General features: G+C 35.1%; 1 protein-coding gene across 6 annotated transcripts in view; it reads right to left on the bottom strand.

The window, feature by feature from the left end:
• Positions 1-9,254: 9,254 nt before the first annotated feature.
• The window catches only part of LOC123529064 (histidine ammonia-lyase-like), a 28,560-nt gene continuing 24,996 nt past the window's right edge, over positions 9,255-12,818 (bottom strand). For all 6 annotated transcript variants that reach the window (XM_045309261.2, XM_053521401.1, XM_045309263.2 and 3 more), the window contains 4 exons: positions 11,264-11,398; positions 10,896-11,004; positions 10,215-10,284; positions 9,255-9,620 (listed from right to left, as the gene is read on the bottom strand). In XM_045309261.2, the coding sequence (XP_045165196.2) occupies positions 9,474-9,620; positions 10,215-10,284; positions 10,896-11,004; positions 11,264-11,398 (461 nt within the window). In that variant the 3' untranslated portion in view covers positions 9,255-9,473. The remainder of the gene's footprint in view (positions 9,621-10,214; positions 10,285-10,895; positions 11,005-11,263; positions 11,399-12,818) is intronic.

Raw genomic sequence — 12,818 nt, 5'->3', positions numbered from 1 at the left:
TTTATATTCAGACATGAACCATCATTTTGCAATAGTTTTCCCAGATTTAGTGGTACGATTGAACACTGTCCACTTTTCTACCAACTTTGACTCAGTTGTTTACCTGAATCTTGAATACTTTGGATTCTGGAAATTTGCAATTAGGTTATATAACTAGCGACTGAACTACCTTGAGACAAAATTCATAAACAAGGTAAGCTTTATCTGCTTAATTATTTCCCCTTACAGAAGCAAGCCTCTGTGGCGTACATGCTGCGTATTTGCTGTGTATATGCCGCGAACACAGTAGTACGCCAGAGGAGTATATTTTACATACACCGCATGCCACGTACATGCCGCGTACTATTTCGACGAGTACACAGCATGTACGCAGGAGGTCACTAGTACACTTCAAGTACGCAGCACAGACTCTGAAAATTTAAGGAGTACACTGCATGTACGCAGGAGGGACTTATACAAGAAAATAGTACACTGCATGTACACCGCAGATACTTTGAAATTTGTGCTGTACACTTCATATACGCGGGAAAGACTTGTACAATTTCTTTTGGCATTTATACTTAGTTTTTTTTTATAAGTTAAAGTCTGAAGTAAACTTCATATACGCGGGAGGGACTTGTTCATTTTCTTTTGGTGTTTATACTTTGAATTTTTTTAGGTAAAAGTCTGTAGTACACTTCATGCAGGAAGGATTTGTACATTATATTTTTTTTTGGAAGCAAGAACTTGATTTCCGAGTAACTTTTATCTTAATAGCATAGAATAGTTCAGATTACCGGTATTCTGAACAATGAAACTTTGCCAAACTATTTGCAATGTTCATTTGTGAAGCTTACATCTTAGTGATTTCTGAGCTGCACCTTGCATGCAGTTTAAAAATATATTCTCTGTCATTTTGAATTAATCCTGGAGCTTTCTAACTTGGATAATTGAAAAGCCTTACTTGAACTTCGTTGCATTACATTTTGTAATACATGAAATAATTACCAAGATAATGCCTCAACATACTACGCACACATCGTCTATAATAAATCGTAACACTTATATTTAGTTGCATTAAAGTTGTTTCCCCTTGATGCAGTTACGCCATTTTCTTCAAATGTTTACCAAATTACATGCTACAAAAATTTATTTATTTCATTGAAAAGTGGACGAAGAAAAGCATACTAATTTACTTGATAACATCAATCTACATTATTTTGGTAAGGGTAAATACTTATTGATGCATGTCACTTATCTTTTTTCTGTTTTTTTTCTGTCCAAATGATCAGCATTTGCATACGAAAGTTGGTGGGGTAAGGAATTTACATTATCACAGCAGTTTCGCCACAAGAGTACACAGCATGTATGCAGCAGGAGTACACAGCATGTACGCCGCAGGACTCTGGCCAGGAGTACACAGCATGTACGCCGCAGGAGTACACCGCATGTACGCCGCAGGAGTACACAGCATGTACGCCGCAGGCTCATTTGCATGTGAAAAGTGTATGTGCCGCGTACATGCTGCGTACTATTTCCCGCATACTAAATTCCTCCAGCGTACATCCTGTGTACTATGTAGTCCACAGCATGTACGCAGCAAGTAGTACGCGGCAGAGCTCATTTGCATGTCAAAAGTGTACTACAAACGTACTATCGGTGTATGTGCGGTGTATATCCTGCGTACTATTTAAAGCCCTTGATTTCAGTACACATCATGTACGCATCATATACGCTGTATGTACACAGCAAGAGTACGCAGCAGGCCTTTTTCTTCTGTAAGGGTCCTTAAATAATAACATTTTCTGTTTAAATATGAACACTTTTTTTTCTGCGAATTATGGCAGTTGTTTTCTGTCATTTCGTAATTACATTCTACGACAAATGTCACCTTGCCAAACGTTGCCCGGCGCAGCGTCGTTATGGCGCCCGGCTGCCGAATGCCGTCCCGCCAAATACAAATAAGAAATACTTATGCTATATAGTATGCTATACAAAAAAAACGCTGGAAAGTCCCTGCTGTAAATGGGTAATAATAGTTTTTCATTTATTTCTATTGATACGAAACCAATCCTTGCAATTCAACTTGGCAGTTTTGTCAAGGAATGGGCATCGCTTACATCTCCAATTTCTGGTCTGGAAAAAATCGTTATATTATAAGTTTTCGCAGACTGTTCATAAACAAAGACATTTGCGTAAAACTTTGGAATTTTGTTAGATTTTTCCGACTGAAGAAATTGTTACAAAAATATCTGTAAATATAACGATCTTTTTCAGACCAGAAATCGGAAAGTAACTCATGTCAATTCCTTAAAAGTTGAATTGCAAGCATTGGCTTCGTATCCAAAGAAATGAATGAAAAAAGTTTGCACCGTGGTTATTTTTCCAGCGGTATTGTCTCAAATAATTCCATTGCACTCTTCCGAAGTCTGCTATTGTATAATTATCCGAGAAGAAATCGTACGCCAGTACGTGAATATTTGGGGACAAAAACACCGAGAATCTACCGGCGATTAAAAGGCGGACTTGTTTAAAATAATGTTTCTTTCCAGTTAATTATATGTCAGTCACGGACACCAACTACAATGTAAAATTAAATCAAATTGAAGTGCATATGTTCGTATTTTCGTGAGACATTTTTCGCCCCGCTGTTACGGCTGCAATTATTTTCCTAAGTCGTGCAAATAAAAAATATTTACGTAAATATTATGAAAGGATCGTATCTTTCTATATGAAAAATAAAAATGATAACACCTCTTCTGTTGATTTCATGCAATATATGTTTCCATAAACCCATTTCTATGCTACAAACTCCGACGGATACACGGGTGCAATTTTATCATTCGGAAGAACGCACGCCGTGATAGATGTTTTCTGACAATGTGACCAAAACAAACTCCTGTTGTTGTTATTATAATAAAATTTCGATTAATTTTCTAGCAGGAACTGAGTTTTTATTTAAAATGTTTACAAAAGACGCAATTTGGTTTTAATACCGATTAATAGAGCCGAAGTACTATTTTTGTAGGTTATTTATAGTTTATTTTGGTCACGTGATAAAGAATTGTTTTGGTTAAGTCATCAAAGCAAGCATGCTCATTTTCATACGTTTTTTTTATATAAAATACAGATTACGACAAATATATACTTAAGCAATGTTTTTTTTATAAAGTTGAATCTCAGAAGCTTTCTGAAAGTTAAACAGACTTGAATTACGTAAAATGTGTGGAGGACATGGAACTACTTGTTCTTCGGTTTTGGATAAGGCACATCGACCGTAAATTTGTGGTATGGTAAATCTGTGGGCATGCTTTGCTGCCCACAAAAATCGGATCTATGCAACTGGTTCCCGCTTATAGACTCCTACCTTAAGCGCATGTATATAAGCTCCCCTTACCCGGCAAAGAACTAAATAGGTCCCCAGAAATGTCTTATAAAAACGCAGAAAATATATAATATTGCTGTTTAAAGCGTTTTCACAGATAACGTCAAATCGGTCGCACGTGCTTTCTCATTGAAAGGATCGATTTTGTGTGAAAACTCACAAAAATATATAGCCACTGAAGCGTTAGGTTTCCGTGATGTATGTATTGTATTATGCGTTTTGACGGCGGGTTCCTTCGAAGTACACATGTTTCCGAGTTCATATCGGCATCCGCGTACACTTTGTATGATACGTTACATTAGTTTATAGAATAGTTAAATCAGTGATGATGCGTATATTGGACATCACCAACTAAATATGTATTGCTCCCGAAGTTGATTTAATTTTTAAAAAGTATACATATCGTACTAATTATATATAGCGGATGTCGACTCAATGTTCTAGGTTTCGTGCCGGATAATTTGAGGTCTGACTGATATGGCATATTTTGTTCTGCAAAAAAAACCTCGCGTGATAATGCATATTATGGCGGGTATGATGATAAAAACATGCGCTGAAGTTTTGCTAATAAAAGTTGAAAATGAATAAATGTAGGTCAAGAGCGTTAAAATATTAACATCAGTATGATAATGAATAAATTACTTTAAAAAGTAAACATGATAGACAATATATTGGTCTTCATTTCTATACAAATTCATACAATTCCAGGAAGTATGGATGCTTGAATATATTGTAAAAATAATTTGTTTGTTTGTTTTGGGTTTAACGCCGTTTTTCAACAGTATCATGTTCAGTCATGTAACGGCGGGCAGTAGACCTAACCAGGGTTCCTGGATTCTGTACCAGTATAAACCTGTTCCCCGCAAGTAACTGCCAACTTCCCCACATGAATCAGAGGTGGAGGACTAATGATTTCAGACACTATGTCGTTTATCAAATAGTCACGGAGAACATACGCCCAGCCCGAGGATCGAACACACGACCCTGCGATCCGTAGACAGACGCTCTACCTACTGAGCTAAGCGGGCGGGTAAAAATAGTTTATAGATACTTGTAGATACTCATACAAAACACAAAGAATAAAGTCCGAATACATGTTTAATCTATACTAAACTAAATTCATTTTATAACGAATAACGTATGTACAGCAGTTGTTTCAAAATGGTAAGTTATCTTTTTCTCACATATTCGCGACTTTTTAAGCTCGATAATCTCCAATCTGCCCAGAAAACATGAAAACAACCCATTTTATACCAGCTACAAAATGTTGAAAACTATCTCCCAAATATAGAATGCTACCTCATAAATTATAGCATTAGCCCTATCAGCTAGGTAGCCTAGACCCTAGAGATTTAAAGAGCTACATGTTGAAATACACACTGACCCTAGCTGAACCCATCATTCTGCAGAAAGTAGCAGAGATGCTCAGCAATGAAATACTCTACGGGAAAGAAAATAAGACAACAATTAAATACTTTATAAAATTACAACACTAAAAAAGTGCACTATTGATAATTTCATTCATGCCTATATTTTTTAAATATAGTCTTGTATTCCGGTTGCTTGCGAAAGACAGCTGTGTCATTAGCTCGGCTATTCAAAGAATAGGTAGAGCTGTTGGGCTCACTCATGCGTCGGCGTCTGCGTCCGCGTCCCGATTTGGTTAAGTTTTTTTGTATGTAAGCCGGTATCTCAGTAACCACTTATGGGAATGGTTTAGTGTACCGTTTTCACTGGCAGACAATATACAAATTACCTGAAAACTACTAATACAGTATTATAATAATACATCAAGGCTGATATAAGTTAAGTAAACATATTTTTTTCTGATTGATATCATTCCGGAATATTGACTTGTAAAATAAGTGTATTTTAGCTTCTATTATACTGTATGACCTTTTCTGTATCTTATATTCGGTATCACTATACATACAGTTCAACTCCGCAAGATCTACTTTAACACATCTAACTGAACACATGGCAAAAATTGACTACATCTGAGACTATATAACACACATATGCGGTTTAATGAATCATACTATATTTGGAGCAAGACAACAATATACAAAAAAAAGTTTTGGCAATAGCTTTAGTCTAAGGTAGCAGCTTTTGAAAATATAAACCATTTACTGATCACATTTTTCATTTTGATAAAACTGTCATACTATTTCTCCCCTTTCAACTTTTCAAGTTTCAAGAGATTTGAAAATCAAACAGAAACATCCAAACGTCGACGAATACAATAGTTATTATTTAATATTGAAAGGGCTTAACTGTTCATGCGATTAATCTGTTATGGCTTACATGACATGGAATAGACATATGTTCAATTTCCTCTGTTTCAGTGCAATTTCCAACCATGAGTTCTGAACTCGACCCTCTTTTAGGTGAAGAAAAGCATGCCCCAACTGCCATTGGAAGGAACAACTCACAGATTTCAATACTCTCAAAAAGGGTGATCACATCTGCTTCGATGGCCAACAATCTGGGAAGTCGTGCTATTGCTGCAGAAAAACATTTTATACACATCATGCAATCGTTGAAAAAGTTACTCCTGCGCATGATTCACCGCTCAAAGCTAGTGTAACAGTAATAGAATACTCGGACGCGGACGGTGCTGAAATGAAAATTCAGAGAGTTGATTATAACATGGACTTAAAAATTAAAAACTTGAATATTTGCATTGTCCGATATCACGACGCAGAGAAAGTTTATCCGGCAGATGAAATACTTGAAAGAGCGAAAAAGAGACTCGATGAAAACGAGTACAGTTTATATGCAAATAACTGCGAGCACTTTTGTAATGAATGCTGTACCGGCCGGAAGGAAAGCACCCAGGTCCATAAATACATTGTGTGGTTCCAACGTTTAATAATTTGTGGATTTGATGTAGGGAAGATTATAAGATTTATCTTATCTGTTGCAATTTTGTCTACCGACGATGTAGTCCCAAAAGAGGTCATTTCTGGTGTAATACTATCGGTTCTTCTTATAGGGTATAGTGTTAAATGCGTACTGAATAGCTGTTACGTGTTTTTCTTTGTTCACCAGTGCGAAAAAAAATGTACAGAGTTACTTTGTCGTAACCGTAAATTTTGCCAGAGAATCCGAAATAAATGCAAAGTTTGTCACAAACATTACAATTGCAAATTGAGATACTTGATACTTGCAGGCTTGTGGATTTGTCAATTGTTTGCCTACGGTTTACTTGTTTTTCTGATAAGAAAGCACTGGTCTGGTCGGTATATCTTTGGTATTGAAGTAGGATGTAGTGCACTGACGATGGTATTTCTTACCATTATAATTCCAGGTTTAGTTCACTGCTGCTGCCCGCATCCTCGAAAAAATATCCCCCCAATAAACGTAGAATGAGTAAATAAGGATAAAATTAAAATATTTATATAATTTTGCAATGGAATAATGTGGTTTCATATATTACACTAGAACTAAAAAATTACTCTATTGCTACATTATTTCAATATCTGATATATACATTTTATGAACATGGTAGACGTAAAATTGCTCAGTTAGCCACGTGGATTTTTTCAAAGGAAGATCGAACTTAGCCCCGTTGTTGATTTACACTCAATTTAGAGTGTTTAATTTGCATCATTAATTTTGACGTATTGCTATTTGTGATTGATTTCATGTATATTTGTTGATATGTACACATCGTGTACACAATCATTTATTTATACTTTCTGGTATGTTAATCAGTCAATATTTAATCAGTATTTAGTCTTTATTTCTTATCTTATAAAAATATTTGCTTTTATATATTATATAATGTTCCTATAGCTCTATCATCATTTTGAAAGACGAAACTGACCAGTGTCGGACAATTTATTTTCACTGATAATTTAGTACTTTTTATACACCTACTTGTATGTTCAGGACAAAAATAATTGTAACAGCCAGGAAGCCATGCAGTTGAAAATGAAATGAATGCTACAAAGTTGCTCTGATCTTGTGTTGTAATCTATTTGCAAATGGATCTATCTACCGTAAACTCAGAATAGTTTCATTTATTTAAAGCTACATGTAAAATAAAACTCGATAGCTGACATGACAAAATACTTCAGAATTCAATGAAGATTCAACTGATAAATATATAATTTGGAATATACAGCAATTATACAATTAGTTGTTTTGGGTTCATTAAAGACCCAATGCTTTCTTTATAAATGTAAATTACATTGAATGTTTGTTTTGTTTCACGTACTGATTTTATTCAAGTAAATCGAAATGTTTGCGAGATTTAATATTGATGTTGTTTTATAATGCATCGGGCAGAATACGGAACATTTTCCAGAAGTCCTCACTTAGACACATATTTCATAAAGAACATGTGTAAAGCAACAGTAGACTCTTTATATGATTACAATATATCTATTAGTGTATATAGAAGGGTTTTAATAGAAGAATTGTTTAACGATGAATAAATGTATAATGTATAGTCTCTAATAGTTCTATATAGAACAGTTATGTACTATTATATGTATGTTTGTAAATGTATATTGTTATTGTATGTATGTGATAGAGACTCTAATAAACTAATAAACTAAACTACTGGTTTTCAATAAACAGAAATACGAAATATGTTTGCCTTGTATATCCCAATTGCCATGTGAGTTTGAACAATAAAGGCACATCTGTAAACCAGAGCCCCTTTAAACCGGAAACCGAACATTTTTTCCAGACCGAGCCTCCATTCTTTAACACAAAAGTTTCCCTTAAAACCGAACAGTTGTAAAGGCAATCAGAAATTTAGCACTCGTCTTTTATTGTGATTACCAGAATATACTCTATCTGGTAGTATATGTCCATGAAGGCTTTATCAGTGTTGTTTGATAAAGTAAGTAAATAAGCTCAGGATTTAAAATGCACCCGTGTTGCCTGGTAATTGTTTTTATTGAAACACACATTCCATCGACAAAATCTCTCTAAACTTATCCAAACCGAACTGTTACTCCGATCCGGAGGCCGCTCGGTTTACAGAGCTTCCTCTGTTATAAAACTCATTATTCCAACATACATGATATAATTCATATATATATATCATATTACATTACTAATCTAAGTTGTAGAATGTGTTTTACATTCAAGTAAAATAGATTAGTATAAACTACAAAAAGACAAAAACAACAGCGAAGAAAGATCATGACAAGGCACCGGCTAGAAACTGTCAAAACCACCGCTGGGGGAACAGTGTCGAACCTCACTCTTAAACCTTCACCATGTTCCCATATTAAATGACTGTGTAAATAACACTGCTGTCCACTAGATGTGTCTCCTTCATACGTTACAACAGAAATATACTATAATAAAACACCAATATGCTCATGTAATGATCAAAACCGATGTAACCGTAAATGTACATACTCAAGGATATTGCAGAATCCAGATTATCAACACGACACTGTTAAGAGCATGATGGGGCAGGAAATAGGGCGCTCATCAATCCACTCTGGCCTTAGTGTAGATTTACGAACTAATTGCCATTGGTCAGGCATAAGTACTGCCATCGCACAGTCAATGAGGAAAGCGTAGTGACCAACATTATTTGACCCATATTCATCAAATTCTTAAGTCTAAAAGTTAGACTATATGATATTAAATTTTCTGTTTGCTCTGTTATTGTTAAAATACTAGCATAGATTCTGGTGAAACTTGAAAATGCATTTTATAGCTGCAAAATTCATTTCTATGAATTAAGTCTACACGTTGATGAATACGGGTCAAGTGTAAAATTCAAGACATTACGGCCATAGTTCCTGATAGGTTTTGTCAGTGAACATTAATTCAGTATAATGACACATTGTACGAAATTGTTGCATTTAACAAATACAAAAACGTAATTTGTAGCATAATGACAAGAAAGGCAAACATATCAACTATTACCATTTTATTTAATAATTCTAACACAAACAGAATAATTTTGCAAGGATTTACTATTTGTTTGAGAAAAAGGAAAAACTAATACGTGCTTTAAAACATTTTTGATAAGAAGGTTTATCATCATTTTAACATACTTTTGTAACAATTAAGACAAACAAATTGCCTGTAAACATTTTATCTTCTATCAAAGTAACATTCAAAATAATTGTTTTTATCTATTCTTGCGTTCACTTGCAACCTTGCGTCTCTTTGGGGCAGAACCTTCTTTGCGCATGGCTGTAGTTGGAGAAAGAACACGTGTTTCAATATCCTGTGCAGCGTGGTAATTCTCCATGTAGGGTTTGGCCGTGAACCAGACCTGGTACATTAAAAGCAGTGCAAGAATAATATGTACAATGAAAGATTTGTTGTGAATCTTCAGAATCCATGTACATAGTAATAGTATTTATTTGGATAAATTCTTAAATATTCAATTGTGATGTATATTTTATGTGCATACATGGTAAACATGCGACTCTCACAAGTTCATGAAGTACATGCAGTAGCAGTAAATGTGTGAAAGCATGTTTATGCAATTTCCTGCGATTGTAATTTTCGGAATAAACAGGTTTAAACTAAGTCTGAATCTATATTATTTATTTATCTGATACAAAACTATGAAATCCTGTGCGACTAATTTTATTTATAAGATATAATAGAAATTAAGACATAAACGTGCTTCGTACAGTCTTTCAACAATAATAACAAGGCGAGTGCTAAGAGACTAAAGTATATAAGTGACAACTGCAGTTTATGTTAAATATGAAATGTGACGCCCTGAAGTTTACTAGACAATATCAACTCCAAATGTGACGTCCTGCAGTTTAATAGACAATTATGTATGAATAAATCTGCTCGCTTAAAGCAATTAACTTAGGATAGTACTAGCAATACTGATACAAAACTTAGCTACCTTTTCTTCCTGTAGAAGTTTGGTTACAGCATCTATGTCAGGAGCCATGTAGCGGTCCTTAGTCCAAGGTCTACAAACATATAAGAAAAAAAAATGTCCAGATGAGCTAATACTTTAAATGAGTTGATTTGCAAGAATTTCATTGGTATATTTTAACCTAATGAGTTATGACAATACATTAGAGCGGGATCCAAAATTATGGCATTTCCAGTAATGTTTACACAGAGCATGAGGTTCAAAACGTTGCAAAACGCTTACGTTGGTGGCGTTTAAGTATTAAAATGTCGTGATGTTGTCAATCCAAATTCGTATACATGTACATACTTTCAATTTTATGAGGTCTTCACTTTACCTTGTTACCCACACTTAATTCTATTAAATGTTTCCAGTACTACAAAATGCACTTTATGCTTTCTAATGTGCATTTTATACATTCATTAAAGACGAATATACGAGAAAAAGGGTCAGTTTGAGCAGACAGCATTTTCTGCACAGCTAAAAGGAATTGTAAATCAATACTGAATATATTTAGACACTGTAATATATCTACCTTATTGTAAGGGTACATAACCATATAGATAGTCGTAAGTAAGAAACAGACATTTATGCAAAATAGAGGATAATTTTGTTTATAATAAGTTAAGCTGTATTCATAATTGTCATAGAATCAAGCCTACATACGCTGCAACTGTCCTTACGAGCTTGCACACAGCCTCCAACGGTGCTGTTGTCTTTAATGGCCGTAAAAACTCAATGGCCTGACATGCTGCCAGTAGTTCTATTGCCAGTACTAAAATTAAAACATATGTCGATTCATTTCAAATTGAGGTTAATTTTCCATTCCAAAATCAGAAAAAAATCAAAAATGGTACTACTGAAACAAGACCACAAAATAAGCAGCAGTGTCTCATTTTCAGGCACGCATAGTAGTGTTAAGGACAGTCGAACACAAATGCATTAAAATACTGAATTAATGTAACATTTACTCAGATTGTGTTCATTTTTAAATTTTAGACATGCTTGCATGAGATTTCTCTTTGACCGCCTACCTTGCTCTACATGTTCAACAACAGTTACACATTTCCGTGCAGCAAACCCTCCCATAGACACGTGGTCTTCTGTCCCCGCACTTGTCGTCAGAGAGTCAACGGAAGCAGGGTGACATAACACCTTATTCTCCGACACTACAAAGAATAAAATTGTACTTACAGTGATACATCCCCTCAAATCGTACCGACGAACTAAACATGATCAAAAATCATGTATATTAACTGATATAATAAATAAATACATAAATAAATACAAAGACAGGTATTTATAATATAAATTTTTAATATATTATATATATATATATTTTAAGCGACTTGGTTGTCGAATGCACACGTTCATAGTTTAATATAAACGTATACCGTCAAGTAGAACTTTTAAACAATTTCGTAACCTCAAAGTCAGTTTCATTGATATGATTAACAAGAGGGTCATGATGACCCTGGATCGCTCACCTGAGTACTAGTAATATGAGCTACATGTTTCAAATGTCAAACTGATGCTAAAATGTTAAGAAATAGGTCAGTAAGTCACATTCATGGTCACTGAAAGTCAATTTTAAGATCGGTGTGCAAAACTGTATATGTCATCCAAATTTCAAGGCCGTATCTTACAGAACAAGAAAGTAGGTCAGTAGGTCTAGGTCACAGTCAAGTGACCCCTACTTGGGCTCATCAGGTAATTATAATTAAACAGTCTAGGAAATATGATCAGATAATTTTTTAAGTAGTTTTTCCTATATAACTCTATAAGAAGTGACCCTGGGGCGGGGCCTCTTTTCACCCCAGGGGCATAATTTAAACAATCTTGTTAGAGATCCACTAGGCAATGCTGCATACCAAATATCAAAGGCCTAGCCTTGAATTTTCAGACAAGAAGATATTTTAAAGTTGTTTCCTAAATAAGTCTATATAGAACTTGGGACCCCCAGGGCAGGGCCTCTTTCCACCCCGGGGGCATAATTTGAACAATTTTGGTAGAGGACCACTAGGCAATGCAACATACCAAATATCAAAAGGCTAGGTCTTGCAGTTTCAGAAAAGGAGATTTTTAAAAATAAAATCCTTTATATCTATGTAAAATTTTGGACCCCCCGGGGCGGGGCCTCTTTTCAACCTAGGGGTATAATTTGAACAATCTTCATAGAAAACCATCACATGATGTTACATGCCAAATATCGAGGCTCTATATACCTTGCGGTTTTGGACAAGAAGCTTTTTTAAGTTTTTCCTTTCGGTTGCCTCTGTGTGGAATTCAATTCTTTGAACATTTTGAAAGGGGGCCACCCAAGAATCATTCCTGTGAAGTTTGGTGTAAATCTGCCCAGTGGTTTTGAAGAAGAATATTTTTTTAGAAATTGTTGACGGGCGCACGTCGCACGACGGACGACTGACGACGCACGACGGACATCGAGCGGTCGCAAAGCATTCGATTAAAAAAAATACGGAACACGTTACCATTCCCTTAAAGAATGTGTATTACTTAAAACATTTCTATAGACATGTTTACAGTCGAATGATCTTACGGCAACGTCTCGTAAGCCCCTTGTGATCGTTT

The sequence above is a fragment of the Mercenaria mercenaria genome, chromosome 13 (genome assembly GCF_021730395.1).
Source record: "Mercenaria mercenaria strain notata chromosome 13, MADL_Memer_1, whole genome shotgun sequence".
NCBI classification, from domain to species: domain Eukaryota; kingdom Metazoa; phylum Mollusca; class Bivalvia; order Venerida; family Veneridae; genus Mercenaria; species Mercenaria mercenaria.
Note: the sequence above shows the minus strand (reverse complement) of the source record. Positions and strands in the feature narration are given on the sequence as shown.